Source organism: Cetorhinus maximus, chromosome 23 (assembly GCF_964194155.1).
Source record: "Cetorhinus maximus chromosome 23, sCetMax3.hap1.1, whole genome shotgun sequence".
NCBI lineage: Eukaryota > Metazoa > Chordata > Chondrichthyes > Lamniformes > Cetorhinidae > Cetorhinus > Cetorhinus maximus.
Window position 1 is genome coordinate 3,566,758 of NC_135901.1, and position 26,267 is coordinate 3,593,024.

A 26,267-nucleotide genomic window follows, 5' to 3' on the forward strand; every position below is an offset into this window, starting at 1 on the left:
TGATCAGAGTCCAATTACTTTAAGATTCAGGATCCCAACTCATTAATAATCAGGATATTATTACATTAATAGTCTGGTGCCTATTGCATCAACAATCAGGATCTTATTGTATAAATAATCAGCATCCTATTACATTAATCAGGGTCGAATTACATTAATAATGAGGATCAAATTACATAATTCCAGTTGTATTAATGTGACAGATAAAGTTCAATGCAGAGAAATGTGAGGTGATTGGTTTTGGCAGGAAAGATATGGAGAGGCAGTATAAAATAAAGGGAGAGCCACTAACGGTGGTGCAGGACAGAGGGACCTCAGTGTATACGTACATAGGTCATTGAAGATGGCAGGGCATGTTGAGAGAGCAGTTAATAAAGCATATAGTATATTAGGCTTTATTAATAGAGGCATTGAGTACAAGAGTGAAGAGGTCATGTTGAACTTGTCTAAGACACTAGTTAGGGCTCATCTGGAGCACTACGTCCAGTTCTGGGCACCGTACTTGAGGAAGGATGGGAAGGCATTGGAGAGAGTGATTCCTGGGATGAAGAACTGTAGCTGTGAGGATAGAGTGGAGAGATTGGGACTGTTTTTCTTGGAGAAAAGAAAGCTGAGAGGAGACTTGATAGAGGTATTCAAGATCCTGAGGGGTATGGACAGGATAAATAATGAAACTGTTCCCACTCAGGAGAACATCAAGAACTAGAGGGCACAGATTCAAAATAATTGGCAAAAGATGATATGAGGAAATTATTTTTCACCCAGAAGGTAGTTGGAGTCTGGAACAAACTTCCTGAAAGGGTGGAGGATGCAGGTCTGATCGAGGTATTCAAAAGGAAATTGGATTGCTGCCTGAAAAGAGAGAATGTGCAAGGTTAGGGGGATGAGTGGGACTGTGTGAAATGCTGTTTCAGAGAGCCAGTGCAGACTCAATGGGCCGAATAGCCTCCTTCTGCACTGTAAAGATACTGTGAAACCGTGTTTAATGATCAGCTGCCTATTGCTTCAATAATCAGCAAATTATTGCAATTATCAGGATACTAATACATTAATAATCAGAATTATTTTAATTGATAATCAGAGTCCAATGGCATCAACTATCAGAATCCTGTCACATTTAAGTTATTTGCCAATTGTGTCAATAATCAGCATCCTATAAATAAATGAATAATCAGGACGCTATTACATTAATAATGAGTTCAAATACATTAATAATCCCCCCCAAACTCGCGCAACAGCTGAAGCACCCACCTCCCCACTACCCCTGTCACAATTCTCATCCCCTCAAATTTTCACTCTGGAGTCACACGAAGTCTGAGGAATTAAAATGTGGTCACACTGGGAAAAAGTTTGGGATGCACTGATTTAAACAACCCCTTTCTGGACTTTAAATGTACTTATCTCATGACTCATCTCATCATTCAATGTCACATCTCCCTGTTCTATCTCCCTGATAGAAGTTATTATTATTCGTGGTGATCAGCTGTCGTTGTGGGCTGTTGTTTTCAGCGTAGGCGTCTGTTTCACTCCATTCTTCACCCTGAAACTGTTGGAAGTGGTGCCATCAAACTGTACAGTCACTGCATGTTGTCATGAAAGGAGCAGGTCAGACTGAGCAGCTTTGGGGGACAGTCAATTTTCTCCAAAATCTTGGAGAGTCCTGCCCTGCTGACGGTGTTGAATGCTTTACTAAGATCTATAATAGTCAGGTGAAGAGGTATATCCTGTTCACTACACTTCTCTTATAGCTGGCTTATGGAGAAGATCATGTTCACTGTAGATCTGCCAGCACAGGAACCGCACTGTGCTTCTGGATACACTCAGTCTGCAAGTAGATGGAGTCTTTAAGCATGACTCCAGCGAAGGCCTTCCCAGTGACGCTAAGGAATGAGATGTCCCTGTAGTTGTTGCAATCTCCTCTGTCACCTTTGTTTTTCTATAGTGTGATGATTTTTATATCACACGTATCCTGTGGATCCTGATTAATCCTTGCCAACAATCAGCACTTTCTAATTGGAGATGTTAATCAGTGGACCCTTTCAGACACTGAATTTTAGATTTTGCAAAGGCCGATTTAGGATTGAAGTAAAAGTTCATAATTTTATTGTAAATGAGTTCTTGTTGAGAATTCTTGAATTAAGGGGAAAGATCAGAGATGGTGTTATTAAAAAAGGATACTGCAGTCCCAAAAATCAGTGCCATCTCCAGGATATTAAACTCCAGCCAGTTATAGGGCTGTTAAATCAGCGGAAACAAACCTAATATTGTCAGACTATCAGTCCTGGATGTGATTAACAGCAGCAAAAACAGGAGAATCCAACTTCTGGAATCACTTATGAACTCACTGGTGTGGTAGCAGATACCATGACTGAATGAATCCCTTCCCAAATACAGAGCAGGTGAATGGCTTCTCCCCAGTGTGAGTGCGTTCATGTAAATGCAGGCTGCCAGACTGAGCGAATCCCTTCCCACACACGGAGCAGGTGAATGGCTTCTTCCCAGTGTGATTGCGTTGGTGAGCAGTGAGGGTGGATGATTGCCTGAAACCCTTTCCACATGAAGTGCAGCTGAATAGCTTCTTCTCAGTATGAATCTGATGGTGTGTCAGCAGGGTGGATGACTGAGTGAATCCCTTCCCACACTCAGAGCAGGTTAACGGCCTCTCCCCAGTGTTAATTCACTGATGTGCCTGAACCTCTTTCTACAGGAAATACAGTTGAAAGGCTTCTCCTCAGTGTGAATTCACCGGTGTGATCACAGAATGGATGAATGAGTGAATTCTTTTTCACATGCAGAGGTGATCGGCCTCTCCCCATTTTGAACTCGCTGGTGTGAGGTGAGGGTGGATGACTGCCTGAACCCTTTTCCACATTTGTGTAGGCGAACAATGTCTCTTAAGTGTGTATTCGCTGGTGTAACATGAGGCAGGATGACTTCATAAATCCCTTCCCAAACACAGAACAGGTGGACGGCTTCCCCCCAGTATGACTGCGCCGATGGTTTTCCAGCAGGCATGGATAATCGAATCCTTTACCGCAGCCCCCACGTTTCCATGGTTTCTCCATTGTGTCTGTGTCCATGTGTCTCTCCAGGTTGGATAACCTGTTGAAGCCTCGTCCACACAGGGAACACGTGTATGTTTTCTCCCTATTGTGAACAATGCAATGTATTTTCATGCTGTGTAACCGGTTAAAGCTCTTTCCGCAGTCAGTTCACTGGAACACTCTCACCCAGGTGTGTGTGTCTTGGTGCTTTTCCAGTCACCCTGATGCTTGAAATCTTTTCCCACAGACAGAACGGACAAACATTTCTCTTTCCACATTCAAAGTCCAATGGTATTCAGGTCCTGATGCATCAAGTGAGTCAACCAGAAAGTGATGTGACATTTGGCTTGAGTTTCACATCTCCAAATCCTTCCTTTTAATATTCTGCAAAAGGAGTTTACAAAATTCATCACTGTCAGTCCAGGATAGAAATTCAGAACAGATTATTCTAGTTTCTATGCAACATTTTTTCCTCTCTTTTCCACTCCCAAAGCTGTAAATCCCCGTAAATCCAGTATTCACTTGTGAACTTGTTGGTGTGTCAGCAGGTGGGATGTACGAGTGAATTTCTTCCCACACTCAGTGCAGGTGAACGGCCTCTCCCTGGTGTGAATTCGCTGGTGTTTCATGAGGTGGGATGTCTGAGTGAATCCCTTACCACACACAGTGCAGGTGAACGGCCTCTCCCCAGTGTGAATTCGCTGGTGTACAATGAGTTGGGACGATTGCCTGAACCCAGTCCCACAGTGAGAGCACCTGAACGGTCTCTCCTGAGTGTGAACACGTTGATGTCGCATCAATTCCCCAGAGCTTTTATAGCACTTCCTGCAGTCTGGGCATTTAAAAGGTCTCTCCTTCGTGTGAACACGTTGATGGGACATCAGTTCCCTGGAACTTTTAAAGCACTTTCCACAGTCTGGACATTTAAAAGGTCTCTCCTCACTGTGAACACTTTGATGGGAAATCAGTTCCCAGGAACTTTTAAAGCACTTCCTGCAGTCTGGGCATTTAAAAGGTCTTTCCTCACTGTGAACCCTCTGGTGTGTTACCAGGATGGATAACTGAGTGAATCCCTTTCCACATTCAGAGCAGGCGAATGGCCTCTCCCCAGTGTGAGCTCGATGGTGTCTCAGCAGAATTGATGACTGAGTGAATCCCTTCCCACACATCGAGCGGGTGAACGGTCTCTCCCCGGTGTGACTGTGTCGATGAGTTTTCAGCTTTGACAGGTTATAGAATTCCTTCCCACAGTCCCCACATTTCCAAGGTGTCTGTCCAGTGTGACTGCATTTATGGTTTGTGAGCCCAGATGATCTGCTGAAGCCTATTCCACACACAGAGCACGTGTACGGTTTGTCCCCACTGTGAACGGTGCTTTTTCCTTCCATGTTCAGAATCTGATGATATTCAGGTTACAATAAATTGGGCGACTCCGTCAGATCCTGATGTGGTGTTTGGGCTGAGTTTCCCAAATTCAGATCCTCCGCTTCTAATACCCTGTGAAATTGATTTCAAACAGAAAAAAAGGATTCTGAAAGTAAGGCAGGTTGTGAAACTGAACTGAATGAATCTGATAATTGGTGGGTCCTGAGACTAGGAAAAAATGAAAGCTGCCAGATGGTCGCTGATGTCCTTCATTGAAGGGAACTTGCTACCCAGCCTGGACCTACACAAGACACTGCCCTCTATGGGAGGAGAGAGATACATGGAAGAGGCAGGAGCAAAGGAGAGGGATGTTATATATCGACAACTCGGGCAGAACTTTGACAGAATTTCCCAAACCCTGAACCTCCATCAGCTAAAGGACCAGGGTGGCAGGTGTAAGCGAACACCATTGCCTCCAAATTTCTCTCCAAGTCTCACACGGTCCTGACTTGTTTGACATCTAGTTCTGGGTGAACAGAAATTTCCTCCAGTTAAATGTTGGGAAGATGAAAACCATTGTCTTCAATCCCTGCTACGAACTCCACTCTCTGACCACTGACTCCATCCCTCTCCTCAGCAACTATCTGAGGCTGAACCACACAGTTTACAATCTCCGTGTCGTGATTCACTCCAAACAGAGCTTCTGACCACATACCTGCATAAACACCAAGACCACTTTCATCTCAGTAACATCACCTGACTCTGTCCTTGTCTCAGCTCATCTACTTCTGAAACACTCATCCATTCCTTTATTGCTTCTGGGCTTAACTATTCTAAGGCACTCTTAGCCAGCCTCCCACATTTCGCTTCCTTGTAACCTTGAGGTCATGTAAATCACTGCTGCCTGTATCCTTTCTCGCACCAAGTATTGTTCACCCATCATCCCTGGGCTCACTAACCTACAAAGGTTTCTGTTTAAGCACAAAAATTTGAAAATTCACATCCTTGTTTTCAGATCCCTACACCAGAAGGACTGTGTTGGTTCAAAAAGGTAGCTCACCCCCACCTTCTAAGGGCAATTAGGGATGGGAAATAAATGCTGGCCTAGCCAGTGATGCCCACATCCCATGAATGAATTAAAAAAAAAACTGGGGGGTGGTGGGCAACAGTTGGAACCTGATTTGGCAGAAATAACAGTAAATTACCAAACATGGTTAAAATAAACCCACTATTAGAGACAGAGGAAGTTAGACAATGACAGAGAGGTGATCAGGGAGGGCAGAGGTGAAGCAGAGCAATAGATAGACATGGATTCAGATCCACAGTAAAGGACCCACACCAGTCCCAGAGCCATGGGACCACAGCACAGCACTAAAAGCTCTAAAGTGAATGTTTAATAATACTCACTTCTGAACCTGTTGAAGCCTGAAGCTGAAAAGATATCAGAAGCACTGGAGTCAAAGAAAAATCTCACAATCTTCATATCTTCTAACTCCCCATAAAAGGAGATTACAAAAGTCAAAAGTGTCAGTTGAGGTTAGAAATTCAGAAAGACAAACATTTCACTTGGTTTGAGTTTGCTGTGTGTAAACCCTCCCCTTTTAACCCCCTGTAAAAGGAGTTTCCAAAATCCATCCCTGTCAGTCCAGGATAAAAATTCACAATGTCTCTCCTTCTGCTCTTGGCCCAGGATTACTTAAGCAGGGACATATTTGCAATGAAAGCAGTTCAGAGAAGATTCATTTGGCTGATTCCTGGGGAAAGGTTGAGCAAGTTGGGTCTATACTTATAGGAGTTTAAAAGAATGAGAGGTGATCTCATTGAAACATGTAAGATTCTGAGGGTGCTTGTCATGGTAGAGGCTGAGAGGATGTTTCCCCTCATGGAGGGATCTAGAACTAGGGAACACAGTTGAAAAACAAGGCATCTCCCATGTAAAACTGAGATGAAGAGAAATTTATTCTCTTCACAAGGACGTGAATTTTCAAATTTTGGTGCTTAAACGGTAATCTTAAGAATTTTATGTCTTTGGAATTCTCTTCCCCAGTGAGCAGTGCAGACTGGGTCATTGGATATATTCAAGGCTGTGTCAAAGAGAGTTTTGAGCTACAAGGAAATCAAGTGTTATGGGGGTAGAGGGAGGGGGACGGTGGCAGGAATGTGGAGTTAAGGCCACAATCAGATCAGCCATGATCTTATTGAATGGAGAAGGCTTGATGGGCCAAATGCTTACTGCTTATTCTGCTGCTTTTGTTCTCTTGTTCTTCAGTCGATCGTGCAAGCTCCCTGCAACACCTTGCCGCTCTAAAGTTGACGGCCATTAACCCAAGCCTGTCACCAACTCCTGTGTGCAGAATGAGAATGAAATCAATGAGTCAATGATTTTCTGTCCTGGTCACCGGGACCCTGAAGACGACTCTGTTGCGTCACTAAGGTAATCGCGCATGCGCAATCCTACCCGCAGAACCAATATGGCAACGATTAACCTGGGCCTGTTCCCGGTAATAAGCCCCGGTGCTGCATACACGAGACTTGCAGCATCTTATTCGGGATTTGGAGCCGACATCAGCTATTTATGAAGCCTCCTCTCCCTCCTCATTGCCCCATCCAATTCCCGACTCCCTTCCTCTATCCCGCTGACTCTCACCCGTTGCAAGAAGCGTCTCCAGCACTGGCAGGGTTCTCATCAAACTGATACTGCGCATGTTCCAGATACTGCGGCTGCGCAATGGACCCCTCTAGTGGGAATGGGCCACGTTCGCGACCGCAGGGAATGTTGGGTAGGGGCAGCACCATTGCTTCCTCAAATAGGAACTAGAAAAAAATACGACCAAATTGGGATAGATTAAAAGAAAGCACACACAAATCTTAGCTCTTCCATGCTCAATTTTTCGAATTGATTTAATCTGCTGCTCTCCCCTGGAAATACACAGAAACTTTAAGGATTTTCCCACTGTTTTCCCTCTCCCATTTCCTGAAGGTGCTGCTGATTCTGCTGAGTTCAATCCCACAGTCACTGGTTCCCCTCTCTCTCTATCCCTGATGCTGAAAATTCACAATCATTGGCACTGGTACGACAAACTCCAGTTAAAACTGATTTTAAAAACTGTCAGGACTCTGATGTGACTGAGGTCAAAGAGGCTGTACACTACAGGGAAGAACTCCCCTCATCCCTCACAGCAAGTAAGGACTCACTCGTCCTACATGATGAGGTTTTTTATCACAAGGATAGCTTTAATTTGACTTGGGCCACACCTCGATGCCTGCAAAAAGAATTATTTTTGTTTCGGGATCAAATTGGGGGAGTGTTTTTACCTCACCCTTAAAGCCTATGTTTTGTATGTCTTGTATATGTGTGTGTGCGCTTGTGTATAGGGGTTAAGAAGGGGTTGAGTTTAAGTTATAGAGTTAAAAGTTAGCAGTTAATTTTTCTTCCTATTGCCACTGGTTACAGATAATTTGTTTAATAAACAGTTATTTTCTTGTTAACTTTACAAACTTGGTGCCTATTCTGTTAATCTAAATTAAATTACAGTTAGGTAAAATTGGGGCAATTTGGTGGTCTAATCAAACTTCTCACATTTGTCTCAGCTCAGGGACCAGTGGGGCTTGCTATTACAGTGCACTATCCCAGTGAGTCATGACAATACCAGGTTGATCTTTTCTATTGAACTTTACCCAGAGCGAGTCATTCCAATTCCCATTTGGTGTTGTTATTTTTCTCTTTTATTCTAAGTGCAGCCATCCCATTAATTACCATTCTATCTCATTCAGGAGTAGTTGAGGAATGTTACCGTCCAATTTGACATTCACATAATATGATGTTTTTACATCAGACACAGAAGCATTTGCAATCAGGTTGGTGATAACTCCCATATCTCCCGTTCTCAAGCACTTTGTCTTGAAAGATACAAATGGGAATTAGCCAAATCTTTAAAAGGCAAAGTCTTTAGTTCAAATTGTCACGATGCTGTCAGTGGAAAGGGGTAACTTCTCTGATTGTTTGCAAACGGGTGGAGAAAACAGTCACAAATGCACACAATTGTGTCAACTTTACGTAACTTCATTTTCAGATCAAAGATGAATCAAACACATTTTGAACTTTGCTTTCCCAATTCATTTGCTTTTTTATTCAGCTTTGTTTCTGTTTTTATTCTGCTCTTTCTTCAGGCACCTATTCAAATGACTGTAATGAAACTAAAGAAAAATAAAACTAAAAAAGTTAGCTTTCACAGAAAAGAAGATTCAACCTTCTTAGATCTGTTATGATCCTACACACCAGACACCGAAGTTGTTGGCAAGATCCAGTTAGGGTGAAATAATGTTTTGTTTAAAATGGACAAGGTTTGAGATTCAAGACAATTGTCAGAGAATAAATCCATAAGATTCCATGGGTTTTGAACAAACAAAAATAAACTTTCATGAACAACATATTTTGTACTCCAACATTCAGAGTTAATATGAGGTACATGTGAATTAACAGGCAAACTGTGGTCGAACACACCACCCTACACAATAAATGGCAAATATGACCAAAACAGAGTCCACCAATTTCTCAATATCCATCCAGACGTCAGTAAACACTCCAAGTCAACCAATCTCATTGAAATTCTGTCTTTCTCACAAGGGGCTGCTGTCTTTGCCTTCAAAGATCTCATCATGGAATTCTCTCCACAAGTCACTCCAACTTGGACAGCATCAATGACGACCTCTCACGGTTTCAATCTCGTCTCCCGAGATTCTGTTCCTTTGGATTCCAGAGTCCTCACTCAAGCACCAACTCACAAGCACTTCAGCTCTTTGGCTGTGACGAGAGAACACTACTGCTCCAAAATGGTAGCTTTGCCCCAAAGGCCAGCAGCAAAGAATCACCAAACTTCTACTGTCTTCTTGGATATTCAGCGCTTCTTCTGAGCACTCTTCATTAAAGTCTCCTAACTTCAGCCCTTTTCCTACTTGGGGCCTCTTTCTCTGCTCTTCTCTTTTTATCTTAACAGGGACTTCTCCCTCTCCCCTGCCAGGGACACTTGTCATCAATGGTGCTCCACTCCCAGTCACATGACATGGGTTTTCACACCTTTTTCCTTTATGCATAAGTACACTGGGCCAGTCCTTGGCCCAAAGAACTCAAAATGCCAAACTGTGCATGTGCAGCCCACTCCCAGCCTGCACATGTGTGGACACTCCGAGGTCTGTTGGGACTTGGAGTTCTTGGCCCCAGCTTCCAACTCCAAAGTAAGTCTGATTTTCATAATGGACCCAAAAGAGATAAAGAGGATGGAGCTTCCCACAGCTTCTGAGATAGGTTCATAAGCTCAAGACTGAAGCTTTTCTTCAGGGAATCAAACCTTCCAGTGCTGTTTACAATTGTACAAATACATTGTAATTCATAGTTAAAAGGTTTACTTTCACTCAGTAGTTAAAATGTTTCATTTTTCTCAGCACAGAAGCTGGCAGCATTTTAGATTAAATACCAATCATACACTTCTCTTGTAGCTGGCGTATGGAGAAGATCATGTCCCCTGTAGATCTGCCAGCACAGAAACTGCACTGTGGCTCTGGACACTCAGTTTGCGAGTATGTGAAGTCTTTTAAGCATGACCCTAATGAAGGCCTTTGCAGTAACACTGGGAAGTGAGATGTCCCTGTCGTTGTTACAATCTACTCTGTCACTTTTGTTTTTGATTATTTTGATGGTTTTTGCATCACGCATCTCCTGTGGAACAGATCCCACCTCCCAACAGAGAAGGGCATGAGGTTGTGGCAGTAGATGGGACTTTCCGTGCTTGAGCAGCACAGCTGGAATTCCATCCTTGCCGGGTGCCTTTCTGCTTGCTGAGCAATCAATGGACTTTGAGCTGAATTGATGAGGGTTCCTCATCAAACTCAACCATGACAGGAAGCTGCAGGAGAGCATGAAACAGAGACCAGGAGATGTCCGTCTCATGGGAGTACAGCAGTGGGACATCTGTTTACTTCTGTCGGAGAGTACTTCACCATCTGCAAACTTCAAGGAGGCAACATTGGTGATGTTTGGACCAAGCGCCCTCTTAATCCCATCATACATAGCATGGAGACTTCTGTTATCAGCGACAGTTTTGATTGCCTGAAGTTGGCTGATCTAGTGTTTATTTGAACATCATCTCTCTGTCTTCTCCAGAATGTTAAACTCCAACCAGTTGTAGGGATCGTTAACAATAGCAGAAATAAACCAAATATTGTCAGACTATCAGTCCTGGATGTGATTAACAGCAGCAATAACAGCAGAATCCAACCCTTGCAGTCACTTATAAATTTGCTGCTGTCTCAGCAGATATCATTACTGAGTGAATCCCTTCCCACACACTGAGTAGGTGATTGGTCTCTTTCAGTGTGAACTTGTTGGTGTGCACTGAACATGGATGACTTCCTGCACCTCTTTCCGCAGGAAATACAGCTGAATGGCTTCTCCTCAATGTGACCTCGCTGGTGTCTCAGCAGGTTGGATGACTGGTTGAATCCCTTCCCACAGTCAGAGCAGGTAAACGGTCTCTCCTCAGTGTGAACTCGCTGGTGTGCCCTGAGATTAGATGGAGACTTGAGCCTCTTTCCACAGGAATTGCAGCTGAATGGTCTCTCCTCAGAGTGGATTCTCTGGTGTAATTTGAGGCTGGCTGACTGAGTGAATCCCTTCCCACACACAGAGCAGGTGAATGGCCTCTCCCTTGTGTGAACTCTCTGGTGTGCAATGAGGGTGGAAGAATGCCTGAAACTCTTTCCACAGGAAGTGCAGCTGAATGGCCTCTCCTCGGTGTGAATTCGCTGGTGTGACATGAGGCAGGTTGTCTGAGTAAATCCCTTCCCACATACAGGGCAGATGAATGGTCTCCTCAGTGTGAATTTGCTGGTGTGTCAGCAGGTGGGACGAGCGAGTGAATCCCTTCCCGCACTCGGAGCAGGTGAATGGCCTCTCCCCAGTGTGAATTCGCTGATGTGTCAGCAGGTTGAATGCCTGAGTAAATCCCTTCCCACAAACAGAGCAGGTGAATGGTCTCTCCTCAGTGTGAATTCGCTGGTGTGTCAGCAGGTTGAATGACTGAGTGAATCCCTTCCCACACACGGAACAGGTGAAGGGTCTCTCTTCAGTGTGAACTCGCTGGTGTCTCAGCAGATTAGATGACTGGTTGAATCCCTTCCCACACACAGAGCAAGTGAATGGCTTCTCCCCAGTGTGAATGCGTTGTTGAGTTTCCACCTGGGATGGCGATCTGAATCCCTTCCCACAACCCCTGCATTTCCAAGGTTTCTCCAAGGTGCGGGTGTTCTTGTGTCCCTCCAGTTTCGATGATCAGTTGGAGCCTCATCCACAGACAGAACATGTGTACAGTTTCTCCCAGCTGTGAATGGTGTGATGTCTTTTCAGGCTGTGTAACTGGTGAAAGCTATTTCCAGTCAGTGCACTGCAACAATCTCACTCCAATATGTGTGTATCTTGGTGCTTTTCCAGTCACACTGATGTTTGAAGCGTTCTCCCACAGAGAGAACAAGTATTTCTCCTTCCACATTCAAAGGATGATGATTTTCAGACCCTGATGAATTGAGTGACTCTGTCAGATGTTGATGTTATGTTTGGTTTAAGTTTCTCACCTGTAAATCCTCCCCTTCTGATTACCCTGTAAAATGTATTTTCAGAAGTTATCACTGTAGGTACAGCATAGAAATTCAGAACAGACTATTCTAATTTCGATAGAACATTTCTTCCTATTTGTCTCAAAGGTGTATATCCCCGTCCCACACATGCTCCCCAACGTGTGGAGATCCAAACCCTTCACACCACTTCCACCCTCCACTCCCAGTTTTATCCCTTTCTACTCCTGCCCGAGTTTAGTTCTTCAGCTCCTGTGTGCAGAGTGAGACTAAAATGAATGAATCAATCATTTTCTCTCCTGATCACTGGGACCCTGAAGGCCCGCCCACTCTGTTACGACACTAATATGGCCGCGCTTGCGCTCTGCACCCCGCTGAAACAAGATGGCGGCCGTTGACTTCTGGGAAAAGCCCTGAAGCTGCAAACGCGGGACCTACAGGTTCTAATTCGGGGCTTGCGGCCTTCACCGGGTGTTAATGAACCCTCTCCGCCCTCCCGCCGGTTCCCCGCCGCCGCCTCTTCCCGGCTGCCGAGTGACAATACCCAGCGTTCGCTGCAATAAATGGAGAAATTGTTGGAAATACCCAGCAGTTCCAGCAACATCTATACAGAGAGAGAGAGTTAATGTTTCAGGTCTCTGACCTTCCGTCAGTCTGTAATAAACCCCTCCCTCCAGCCGCTTTCGTTCAGCCTCTGGGAGCCGCACTCGCTTCACTGAGGCTGCGCACGACCCCGCTCAGCCTGGAGCCGCACCGCGCATGCTCAGCGCAATCAGGCGGACTGTGGACGGGGGGGCTTCCCGCGCTTGCGCGCTGCGGCCCTTCTGGTGGAGATGGGCCATATCCACGCATGTGGTGTATTGTAGGTAGGACCATCAGCCATTAATTGAAACAACAGAAGAATATTAATGTGTCAGAATCATTGAAAAATAGCATCGGAGAAAACAGTGAACATTATCTACACCCATTCCCATCAGTCTCTCCAAATTAATATGTTAATACAAATAATTAATTTGATAATTATAAAAGGTGTTTGCCTTCAAGTTTATCTAATTGTGTTCCCGCTAATTCATGGCCACAGTTTATTTCTTCCTCCCAGCCCCTGAACTTCCCCTGAAAGTGAAATATTGGTGAGTGGTGAACGATTGTCCTGGGAACCAACAGGAAATGGAATTCAGAGGCTGGAGGATCAATGGAGAAGCAGCTTCTGCGTAAAATTACAGGGCTTGACAGCTGGAACCTGAGTTGACAAGTTAAATGGGTCTGTGTGAATACCGATAAACAAATTATCTTTTAAAAATTTATTCCAGATTTCTTTCATTAAAAAACAGCTTAACTGTTGTTGGTATTTTGTTTTTCTGGTATCAGACTCTTCATCACCAGTTGGATCAGGTGTTTAAAGGTAATTCCTTTAAAGGTGATTCACCTTTCCATATTGCTGTTAATTAAAGATTTGCGGATTCATTTGTCCCTCATTATGCATCCATATGTGATATTTAGAGGGATAATTTCTCACCTTTCTACATGTTTAATCGTTAAATAAGCATCCTTTCCATAATTAGTGATCCACATTCCGTATTGGGGAGATGCATGATGTTTTCAGCCTTTAAAATTCTTGTCCGTTTGTTTAATTCTCTCCATGACCACACCCCTCCCTATCTCTGTGACCTCCTGGAGACTCCAACTCTCTTAATAAGCAACAACTAGATCCAGTGTCGGAAGGATTGGTGAATAGTCAGCTCAGGTTTAAGTTAACATTGAAAAGAGCACGAGTGGATATGAGACATTATTCTAGACACGATCTGGAATACACTGCCTGAAATGATGGCGGAAATAAATTCAATAGTAACTTTCATAAAGTGATAAATTCTTGAACTGGAAAAAATTGCACATCAGCAGACAAAAGGCAGACAAGTGGAGCCAGAATGGGTATGATGAGCTGAATGACCTCTGCCTGAATCGTATCATTTTCTGATTTTCTGAACTCATTGTTCCTCTAGTTCTGGTTTCTTACTCATAAAAAACCTACTCACTGATTCTCAGTTTCAGTTCCACCAGGGCCACAGTGCTCCAGATCTTATTACAGCCCTTGGTACAAACATGGACAAAAGAGCTGAATTCCAGAGGTGAGGTGAGGGTGACTGCCTCTAACATTATAGCATCATTTGACTGAGTGAGGCATCAAGAACCACAGTAAAATTGAACTCAGTTGGAATCAGTGTGGAAAACTCTGCTTGGAAATATATATAGCACAAAGAAAGATGATTATGGTTGTTGGAGGCCAATCATCTCAGTCCCAGAACACTTCTGCAGGAGTTCCTCAGGGTGGTGTCCTAGGTCCAACCATCTTCAGCTGCTTCATCATAACCTTTCTCTTGTCAGAGTTCATTCCTTCACTGTCACTGCACTTACACCACATAGATTGCAGCAGTTCCAGAACTGGATCACGATCACCTTCCAAGGGCAATTAGAGATGGGCAGCAAATATTGTCCTTGCCAGTGATGCCCACATCCCATGCACAAATTATAAAAAAGAATTAAGCTATAATTGTCTGTTCTGAATTTCTATCCTGCACTGACTTTTGTAAACACCTTTTAGAGGATATTTGAAAAGTAGGATTTCCCCATCAAGGCTGGAAATTCAACACAGTCAAAGTAGGGTGAGGCCGTGCACTGGCTCCATGTGTGGGAAGGGATTCCCTAATTCATCATCCCTGCTGATGCACCAATGCATTCACACAAGGGAGAGTCCATTTGTCTGTTCCCCATATCGGGAGGGATTTAATTGACTATCCAGACTTTTGAAAGATTGAATTATTTTATTCTGACAGTTGGCTTTGTTTCTGCTGATGTTAATGAACCATATAAGTGGGCCGCTCTTTAATATTGCAGATTGTTGTACATTTTTGTCTTTCCCATCTGAGTGTTTAGCCTCATCTGGTTGGAACTCAGAAAGGACAATATGGGGGAGGATCATATGGCAGGAACAGAACTTCAGCCTGGTCTCAGTCCTTCAGGGTCACACCGAGAGGGACAAACAGCTCTTTGATCTTTCTCATCTCACTTCACTGACAGCAAAACCCAAAGGCGGGTGAATCCTGAGGTGTGTAAGAAATGTGTCCCAGACATTTCTGTACAGTCTAAAGATGGCGAAGGTCAGGCTGTGAGGAGTCCAAGGCCACATAGAAAAATGGATGGAAAAATACAAACTCCCTGTAAATCTAACCCTCTTTTTTCATATAACCATCGTGTTTCAAAGCTCCATGGCACTGAGTAGAAGGCTGTTTTACAACTGTGGTTGAACAACCTGAATCAGGCAGTCTGGAAACGTGCCGTTAAATCAGAGATTGATGTAAAACTGTGCCCTGTTCCTGACTGAAACTGAAATGACAGGATTAAGTCACCAGTTTAAAAATGACTGTGGTGATTATTCTGTGAAGTTTTTCAGGTGCTGTCCTGAGTCCACTACTTTAAGCCAATGTTACCAACAGCTTGTATTGCCATAGCAACTTTAAGTTAAATGTAGTTAAAAATAAATAGTTTAAAGTCTGTTTCAAAATAACACATGGAGGAGTTCACAGGTTCTGTTTAGCTGTTGGGACAATTACAAAATAGTCATTTACCTCTAATTGAAAGGGACTTGCAGCAGTTTCAAGAAATGTCTTATTTTAATGATGTTTACATGTTAGATACGAGGATTTTGTTGCAATTTTCTTCAGCATTAGCTGAATTTGATAATCAATTAACTAATAAATATATCACTTAATCACTTCCTCGTGGCATTGTTCAGTCTACTATTGAATTAAATATTTAATGAACTGTGCTACAAAGTTTTGTTTCTTGGGAATTCTTATCTGCGATTTACTGTAATTCTGCTCCCAAATTTTTAAATTGGAGTTCCAACCAGGTCCATCCTTTTATCAGTCTGAGTAGCTACTCTTAACATCTTCTGTCTGTTTTCTGTTTTGTAACCAACTTGCTCCACAACATTAAGTACAAAGTATTTTTCCTTAGTTCTGATGAAGAGTCATTCGGACTTGAAACATTGACTGTGTTCCTCTCCGCAGATGCTGTCAGACCTGCTGAGTTTTTCCAGGTATTTTTGTTTTTGGTTTGGATTTCCAGCATTTGCAGTTCTTTGCTTTTATTAAGTACAATATACAAGATGACCAAAATCAGGCCATGTGAAGTGAAGGGCCAGGGAGCAGAATGGATGGAAAGATGGCAACAAAACCGAAATCAGAGGGTTAGATTTACAGGGAGTTTGTAGCCATCTTTCCATCCATTCTACTCTATGGCCTGACCTTCAACCAGACCATCAATATAAGGGGAATTAGCACCATCTCTAATACCAGGAGGAAAGTAGAATCTGTAATTATCCAGGAATGTTAACTGTATTTTTCACTATCTCCCGGGGGAGGGAGGGGGTGGTTGGGGGTGGGGGGGGGTGTGCTAATCACCCAGGGTGACAGCTCATTGTTAACGCTTTGTCATTGATTCTGTCCCAAATGTTGTTCACCGTAGATTTAAAGTTCAGAGAAAGGGGTGGGACTGGATGGCCAAAACTGCTTGCAGTCCCTGCAGGGTAATGCTTAGTTAAATTTCTAGAACATTGTGGCCCATAACCCAATATCCATCAGGTTGATTGGTGTCAGGCAAAATGTTGTCCGCCTGATCAGATTGGTAGTGTCCCACTGTATGCCTGTGAGTGTGTGCATGTGAGTGCTGTGTAAAACCTGATATCGATACAACCAGTCCCCATTTATTTTGTAATAACATGAAGTGTCTGCTGCTTTCCAGACCCCTTCCTTTCTCCTCAATATTATCCTCATATAGTTCACAAATTCCTGTGTATATCATCCTCCAACATGTCTATGGTCTCCATCGAGAGTTCCATCTGTCTTATCAACAGATAACAATGGGATTGGTGCTCATATGATTAGTTCTGACATACTGTCAGTCTGATTTTAAGGCTTTCTGGATTAATACATTGATCCAGATCTTCCCATTTAACACTAATCCATATTCACATTTGAGTTCCAGGTTTTTTTTTACATGACTCTCTAATGTAGAAAATATTTAACCCCTTACAACCCGATTCAGCACACTCCCTCCACACATACTACATAAGATTTCCTTTGATATAATTGTTCCTTTATAGTCTGTGTTCAGAATGATGACAGTATTAACCTTCTCTCGAAGCTTTTTTTTTGCAAAAATATACTTTATTCACACAATATCTTCAACAACATTTCAAACCATTTCAAATTCTTCAAAATCACCATCACAAAAATACAATCTGGTTCAACTTTTACAACGTGTATCACGAAATGCAGCAATACAATAAATGAATATTACAATCATTTGCAGACATTCATTTTGAGCTGTACAGCCTGAGGGGATTTAAACAGTTCCCAGCCCCTTGGTGCACTGTGGCAGAAAGCGACCCTTCCCCATTGCGCCTTTGCGGCGGCTGCCCCAAGCTTTAGTGCGTCCCTCAGCACTTAGTCCTGGACTTTGGAATGTGCCAGTCTGCAACACTCGGTCGGGGACAACTCTTTGCGCTGGAAGACCAACAAGTTTCTGGCAGACTAAAGAGCGTCTTTCACCGAGTTGATGATCCTCCAGCTGCAGCTGATGCTTGTCTCGGTGTGTGTCCCTGGGATCAGCCCGTAGAGCACAGAGTCCTGTGTCACAGAACTGCTTGGGCTGAACCTCAACAGAAACCACTGCATCTCTCTCCAGACCTTCTTTGCAAAGGCACAATCCACCAGGAGGTGAACAATGGTCTCCTCCCCACCACAGCCACCTCGAGGGCAACGTGCCGAGGGGGTGAGACTCCTGGCGTGTAGGAAGGATCTGATGGGGAGGGCCTTTCTCACCACCAGCCAAGCTACGTCTTGGTGCTTGTTGGAAAGTTCTGGTGATGAGGCATTCTGTCAAATGACTTTGACAGTCTGCTCGGGGAACCATCCCACCGGATCCACCCTCTCCTTTTCCCACAGGGCCTCTAAGACATTACGTGCCGACCACTGTCTGATGGACTTGTGGTCAAAGGTGTTTCTCTGCATAAATTTTCCCACGAGGGACAGGTGGTACGGCACAGTCCAACTACTTGGAGCGTTCCGCGGCAGCGTGGCCAGACCCATCCTTCGCAACACCGGGGACAGGTAGAGCCTCAGCATGTAGTGACACTTGGTGTTTGCATACTGAGGGTCTACGCACCGCTTGATGCAGCCACACACAAAAGTGGCCATCAGTATGAGGGCGATGTTGGGCACGTTTTTTTCCCCCTTTATCTAGAGACTTGTACATCGTGTCCCTGCGGACACAATCCATTTTCGACCTCCAGATAAAGCGGAAAATGGCTCAGGTGATCGCCACCACGCAGGAGCGTGGAATGGGCCAGACCTGCGCCACGTACAGCAACAGCGAGAGTGCCTCACACCTGATGACCAGGTTCTTACCCGCAATGGAGAGGGAGCGTCGCTCCCACATGCCAAGTTTCCTTTTCACCATAGACACTCGCTCCTTCCAGTTTCTAACACATTCCCTGGTCCCTCCGAACCATATCCCCAGCACCTTCAGGCCGTCAGCCCTGACAGTGAAGGGGACAAAGGACCGGTCAGCCCAGTTCCCAAAGAACATGGTCTCGCTCTTCCCACGATTTACCTTGGCTCCCGAGGCCAGTTCGAACTGGTCACAGATGTGGATCAGTCTGCGCACCGACAGCGGATCCGAGCAGAAGACGGTGACATCGTCCATGTACAGGGAGGCTTTGATCTGAGTGCCTCCACTGCCTGGGATCATCACTCCTCTTATGTCCAGATCCTCCCTTCTCTCTAACCTGTCCTAATTCTTCTGCCGGTTCATTTATTGAAACCAGGGGCTCTCCTTGTTCCAATGGTGACATTCCCTGTCTGCCCAGTTATTCCTTGAAGTCAGACTTGAATTGCTTGTGCATTGCTTCATCATGTTCCCACATTTCACTAAGAACTGTTGAAATATTTGCTCCACACCCACAGGGTTTTATCTGTTTAAAGCCAAAAACAGAAAGGTCCAGTTTTCTCCTGGAGTTTGAGACAAATCAGTTTTCAAAATGATGCAGAGTTTCAGCCAATGAGGGAGATCCGGGCTCAGCCCCGCCTCTCGTTCATTCCGATTGATTGGAGGACCAGCCGATCACGCTCGGGCCTCCAGTTCCTATTGATGCAAAACAGCTGTGAATCAACCAGGCATCTTGAGCTGGAGCATGCGCAGTGCCAATGGACACCAGCACGCAAGCGCAGTGTCGGGAAGTCTGGAGCATGCGCAATGCGATTGATGGCCTTGCGGGGAGAGGCGCCTGATTGTCCCGGAGAAGCGGGGTCAGAGCGAGGCGGTGGGTGGGAGGATTTGGAAACACTTTGTGGATCCGCAAACCCTGAGGAATCATTGTCAGCTCCTGGTTTGCAGCTGCGGGGCTTCTCCCTCCCGGGAACAGGCCCAGGTTAACGGCCGCCATCCTGGCTCAGCGAGTGGAGGATGGTTCACATCAGAGGATGGGGGAGGGGGGACAAGAAATAAGAGGTTACACTTTGGGCTCAGATCAATCAGGATCTGATCTGTGGGAAGGAAGGAAACCCTGGGAGGTGGGCGGGGAGGATTCAGAAACACCCGCTGGAGGCCCCAAACCCCCAATAAGACTCATTGATTTTATTGTCAGTCTGCAGACAGGAGCTGGAGAACTGAACCCAGGCAGAGGAGAGGGAGGGAGAAAACTGGGAGTGGAGGAAAGAAATGGTGAGATGGGTTTGGATTTCAGCCCAGGGGGGAGGGAGAGGGTGTGGGACGGGGATTTACAGCTTTGGGGGAACAAGAGAGGAAAATATGTTCCATTGAAAGTAGAATTGTCTTTTCTGAATTTCTATCCTGGACTGACAGTGATGACTTTTGCAAACTCCTTTTACAGGTTAGATGAGGGTTTGCAGATGGGAAACTTGAACCAATCATCACGTCAAGATCTGACAGAGTCACTCAATTCATTTGAACCTGAGCATCATCGGCCTTCGAATGTGGAATGATAAATATTTGTCTCTTCAGTCGGGGAGGGGGAAGATTTCAAACATTTGTGTGACTAGAAAAGCAGCAAGACACACACACCCAAGTGAGAGCGTTCCAGTGCACTGACTGTGGAAAGATCTTTAACCGGTTACGCAGCCTGAGAAAGCATCACATTGTAGTGGGGAGAAACCATAAACGTGTTCTTTGTGTGGATGAGACTTCAACTGATCATCCAGCCTCGAGAAACACAAGGACACCGGCACAATGGGGAAACCGTGGAAATGTGGGGACTGTGGGAAGGGATTCAAATGCCCATCCACGCTAGAAACTCATCGACGCAGTCACACAGGGGAGAGACCATTCACCTGCTCTGTGTGTGGGAAGGGATTCACAGAATTATCCAGTCTCCAGTCACACCAACTCATTCACACTCAGGAGAAGCCATTCAGCTGCACTTTCTGTGGAAAGAGCTTCAGGCAGTCAGGCACTCTCATTACACACCGGCGAGTTCACACAAGGGAAAGGCCGTTCACCTGCTCTGTGTGTGGGAAGGGATTCACTAAGTCATCCAACCTGCTGACACACCAGCGAATTCACAGTGGGGAGAGGCCATTCACCTGCACTGTGTGTAGGGAGGGATTCACTCGGTCATCCCACCTGCTGATGCACCAGCGAGTTCACACTGGGGAGAGACCGTTCATCTGCTCCGTGTGTGGAAAAGGATTTACTGATTCATCCTGCCTCCTGTCACACCAACGAACTCACACTGAGGAGAGACCGTTCAGCTGCACTTACTGTGGAAAGAGGTTCAGGAGTTCATCACACCTCATTGCACACCGACGAGTTCACACTGGGGAGAGGCCGTACACCTGCTCCGAGTGTGGGAAGGGATTCACTAAGTCATCAAACCTACTGACACACCAGCGAATTCACACTGGGGAGAGGCCGTTCACCTGCTCCGAGTGTGGGAAGGGATTCATTAATTCATCCAACCTTTTGGCACACCAGCGAGTTCACAAGTGACTGCAGGGACTGGATTATTCAGTTAATCACATCCAGGACTGAACCATTCTGACAGTTCAGCTTTGGTTCTGCTGATGTTAATACTCCCGGTAACTGGGCTTGAGTTTAATATTTGTAACTGTAACTAATTGTGTTCTAGGGGCTGCAATTTTTAAGAACTGCTGTCTGTGACCTTCCCTGTAGTTCAGGAACTTGCATCAGTAGTTAGTTCAGAACAATATTATGAACTTTTTCTTCAATCCTAAATTGATCTTTGGTACGAACTCTACAAATCAGTGACTGAAAGGTTTCACTGATTAACATCTCCAATTAGAAAGTGCTGATTAATCCTTGCTGACAATTCTTACTGACATACATATTACACACAGTGACAACTCCATTATCCACCAGAAAGAAGGGGAATGGGAATTGGTGCAGAATCGAGAGTCCCCAAATATTACTCCTCCCATCTGGTAGAAATCCCTCGAGTGGGAATGCAGACAAGTCCAATCCATGTAACGGGCTGTAGGAAATCACCATCTATTAACCATAAGAAATCTTAAGTAAGTTGTTGAATATTGTAGAAATAACTCTCTTTCTTATGAAGAAAGACTCCATAGCAGCTTGGTGCTGACAAGCATGGATAGGGCTGTTGTCTGAGGACATGTCTCTAGCACAGGCCCTGAAGCAAGACATTTCTAACCCTGATACCACTGGATCCCATGACCCAGATGTAAAGCAGCTGTCTGTGGTTTTTTTAAATTCAATTCATTCATAGGATGGAGACGTCACTGGCTCAGCCAGCATTTATTGCCCTTGTTCAGAGGGCATTTTAAGAATCAACCACATCACTGTGGGTCTGGGGTCACATGTAGGCCAGACCAGATAAGGACAGCAGATTTCCTTCCCTAAAGAACATTAGTGAACTAGATGAGTTTTTTATGACAATGACTTCATGGGCATCAGTTTTTTTTTAATGAATTCAAATTTCACCATCTGCCATGGTGGGATTCAAACCCAGGTCCCCAGAGCATTAATCTGGCTCTCTGGAATACCAGTCCAGTGACAATACCACTACTCCACCGCCTCCCCAATGACTGTGTAAAGGTTAACACAGGCTCTTGAGAGGAAAAAAAAATCTCTTTGACTAGGAAGAAAATTCCATACTGATCCATATTGGCTCCAGTACAACACCCACACTTTGGCTCACACCAGCAAACTGTTGAGAAGAGTCCACTGCCATCAGCTACAGAGCCCAGCACTTACTCTGCATCATCCATCTGTTTGTTCTCCGGGACAGTAAACTGTTCTCACTCCTTCAGCTTCAAGGGTCTCTTTCTGAAAGGGCTCCAGCCATGAGTCTGTAGCATGTGGGGTGTTTATGACACTATGGCAATGACCTGGAACAAGTTGTTTCAACATTCCCATGGGTCCACGAACAGACCCGTGATAACTCCACAAGCACCGATGAAGAGGAAGACCCTTGCCTGGCCAGAAATCTGGACCATCCAGGAACTTCATGCCAGGAAGGGATGACCCAGTGCATCATCCTAATTGTAACCAACTGGTCCACTATGCCCGTCACTGTCACGATAGGTGCAGTGTGGAGACTGACAGTAACTGTGAGTCCTGCTTTCCCCCTCCCCCTGCACAGGAGAGTCCTGATCCTGTTGATCAGTGGCTGGAAAGAATGGAGGCAGTGATAGAGATTAGGTGAATTAGTAACAGAGTTTTGCTGGCTGTCATAGTGTATCAGGTACCCCAGGCACATATCTCCAGACTCCCAGTGACTTTAGCAGGGCTCCCACAGAGTTGTTTCCCCTCTCTGACATGATAGTGGGAGATCGGTATTCTGCATTATCCGTATTGATAATGAAGGCCATCAATAATCCACGATCTTCCCCCCGACCCCATGAAAGGTGTGCCCCAAGTTTTATCAGGCTTTGCAGAGGAGCACGAACCCGTCACCTCTGGTGATCCTGAGGTCCAGGCAGTTCTCGAATCTGTGCCAGGTGCATTCACATGGTTGTGGAGACATGACCAAACTGGAAGATATTAGCAGACTGAAACATCCTCCCATGAAGAAGTGTCCTTACCCTGCTGAGAGTATACCATACATTCGAAACACCGTCCAGTCATTGTTAATGCAGGGCATTGCTCGCAAATCTCAAAGATTCAAAAATTCTTTCAAGAAAGAACTAAAAAATTTGGAACCATTTGGCATTTAAGCAAAAATGCCACCAACTTAGGTGCTGAGAGAAGTGAAACGTTATAATTACTCAGTGAAAGTAAATCTTTAAGTACGAATTACAATGCACTTGTACAATTGTAACAGGCATTGAAAGGTTTGCTTCATGGAAGAAACACTTTAGGTTTCAAGTTATGTTTCAGAGTTGAAACATAACCAGTGGGAAGCTCCACCTCCTTTAACTCTTGTTGGTCTAAGAAGGTTGAATCTTTTGTTTAACAGTAAAAGCTAACTTTTTAAATTTTATTTTTCCTCAGTTCTAACACAGTCATTTGGAAAAATACTTGAAGAGAGAATCAAACAAAATAATAAAATTTGGGCAAAGATAAAAAAATTTAAACAAATGATTAGAAAAATAAGTTTAAAATGGTAGTTTCATTCATCGTTGATCTGAAGAAGTTATGTAACGTTTCCACAATTGTGCACATTTGAGAATGTTTGCTCTGTGCTTTTGCAAACATGCAGAAAAGTTAACCCTTTCCAATGACGTGATGTTTTGAACTAAAAATTTGGCTTTATCCCATGTGTTATCTTTAAAGACAAAGTACTTGAGAATGGGAGTTATCTCCAAACTGATTGCAAGTACCTAGACTTCTTTCTCTGATCCAATTACACCATATTATGAGAATATTAAATTGGATGGCAAAGTTCCTCCATGGCTCATGAATGAGATAGAATGGTAATTAATGCGATGCCCCACATAGAATAAAAGATAGAGTAAGTTATACCACCAAATGGGAATTGGAATAACCCCCTCTCCCTACCTTGGGTACACTTCAATAGAATAGATCAATCTGGTAGCCATGTACATTCTAGTGAAACTCAGAGAAGTTTCGATGGGATGAGTAAATTGATAGCTTTCTTTGTTTGTATCCTTGCCTCTGAACTCTTAAGAAAACTGCATTTGATAGTCTGGCCACTACCCAAGGCATCAGAACCATAAGCAAAGATCTTCAGTCAGATGCCCTGTTTGATCTTTCAATAAGATCACATGAAAGTTCAAGAGTGGTTTGTATCAGAAGGAGCATATGTGGCATGATACTAGCATACCGATGTGAGTGTGCAGGTGTGATTTGTAACGTTTGAAAAAATTCCGAGGAGACTGCGACCTCCAGCCTTGGAGATCAGCATCCCCCTGATCCAGGACCAGTAAACCATTCCGAGGAGACTGTCACCTCCAGCCCCGGAGATCAGCATCCCCCTGATCCAGGACCAGTAAACTGTTCCGAGGAGACTGCGACCTCCAGCCACGGAGATCAGCATCCCCCTGATCCGAGACCAGTAAACCATTCCGAGGAGACTGCCACCTCCAGCCACGGAGATCAGCATCCCCCTGATCCAGGACCAGTAAACCATTCCAAGGAGACTGTCACCTCCAGCCATGGAGATCAGCATCCCCCTGATCCAGGACCAGTAAACCATTCCGAGGAGACTGCGACCTCCAGCCACGGAGATCAGCATCCCCCTGATCCGAGACCAGTAAACCATTCCGAGGAGACTGTCACCTCCAGCCATGGAGATCAGGTTCCCCCCCTGCATATCCCCATCCATTTGTTCACACCGGGACCAGTAAACCATTCTCACCTGTTACGGGTTGTATGTTCTTTCTGCCTATTTAACTGATGTATCATATCTAAATTGTTGCTTCTTAATAAAATGCTTTAAGATCACCTAGTACTTCGACCCACTTTTTGGGTAATCTGTGACTCCCACAGTAAAATCTTACACTCGTCCATGAGAGTAACCGAAGGTATGAGGACTGAAATAACCTGGCTAATGATGAGGTGTTAGTTGTGGCTCAGTGATTGTATTCTTATATCTGAGTCAGGGGGTTGTGGGTTCAAATCCACATCCAGAAACATGAGCATAAAATCCAGGTTGATATTTTGATGCAGTACTGAGGGAGCACTGCACTGTCAGAGGTCCCATCTTCCAGATGAGACATTCATCTATGGCCCCATCTGCCCTCTCAGTTGGTGTAAAAATTCCAATAGTGTTATTCCAAAGAGCAGGGGAGTTCTCCCTGTTGTACTGCTTCATATTTATCCCTCAACAAACATCATTGAACAGATTACCTGGTCAAAGTCACATTTCTATTAGTGGAAAATGGCTGTGCATAAATTGGCGACTGCACTTTCTCCATTACAGCAGTGACTACGCTTCAAAAGAACTTAATTGGCTGTAAAGCACTTTGGGACATCCTGATGTTGTGAAAGGTGCTATTTCAATACAAGTTTCCATTAACAAAGGAGAAAAGGCCCAAAAATGAAACAGACGGTAACAGGATATCAGTCAGTCTCCTCTTAGAGAAATCAAGGACTCGAACACTGTGTTTGACACAAAGCTGATTTATTTAACCTATATCCAGAATATTAAACTCGAACCTAGTTACAGAGATTATTAACATCAACTGAAACAAACTCCAGCTGTCAGAATGAACATGGTAACAGCATAACACATAATAACAGCAGAATACAACTCCTGCAGTCACTTATGAACTTGCTGGTGTCTCAGCAGGTACGATGAACAAGTGAATCCCTTCCCACAGATGGAGCAGGTGAACGGTCTCCCCCTGGTGTGACTGTGTCGATGAATTTCCAGCACGGACGGGGATCTGAAGCCCTTCCCACAGTTGCCACATTTCCACGGTTTCTCAATGGTGCCAGTGTCCTCGTGTCTCTCCAGGCTGAATGATCAATGGAAGCCTCGTCCACACACAGAACACGTGCACGTTTTCTCCCCGCTGTGAATGGTGTGATTTTTTTTTCAGGCAGTGTAGCTGGTTAAAGCTCTTTCCACGGTCCGTGCACTTGGACACTCTCACTCGGATGTGTGTGTGTCTCGGTACTTTTCCATTCACGCTGATGGTTGAAATCTTTTCCGAAAGACAGAACAGACAAACATTTCTCCTTCCACATTCAATGGCCAATGATATTCAG

At 44.6% G+C, this 26,267-nt stretch overlaps 1 protein-coding gene, 1 long non-coding RNA gene and 1 pseudogene across 3 annotated transcripts in view; 2 read left to right on the forward strand and 1 right to left on the reverse strand.

Annotated features, from left to right (window-relative positions):
• The window catches only part of LOC144698139 (uncharacterized), a 212,690-nt gene that overhangs the window by 12,692 nt on the left and 173,731 nt on the right, over nucleotides 1–26,267 (forward strand). The gene's annotated exons all lie outside the window — the stretch shown is intronic.
• LOC144697721 (uncharacterized) lies at nucleotides 7,446–13,607 on the reverse strand (annotated as a pseudogene). The gene is made up of 2 exons (XR_013580426.1): nucleotides 13,552–13,607; nucleotides 7,446–11,677 (listed from the first exon to the last, which is right to left on the reverse strand). The product of XR_013580426.1 is annotated as an uncharacterized LOC144697721 (transcript).
• Nucleotides 20,263–26,267, forward strand: part of LOC144697722 (uncharacterized) — a 28,278-nt gene continuing 22,273 nt past the window's right edge. Inside the window, 1 exon segment of the mRNA XM_078569730.1 lies at nucleotides 20,263–21,097. Coding sequence (XP_078425856.1) covers nucleotides 20,343–21,097 — 755 coding nt within the window. The 5' untranslated portion in view covers nucleotides 20,263–20,342.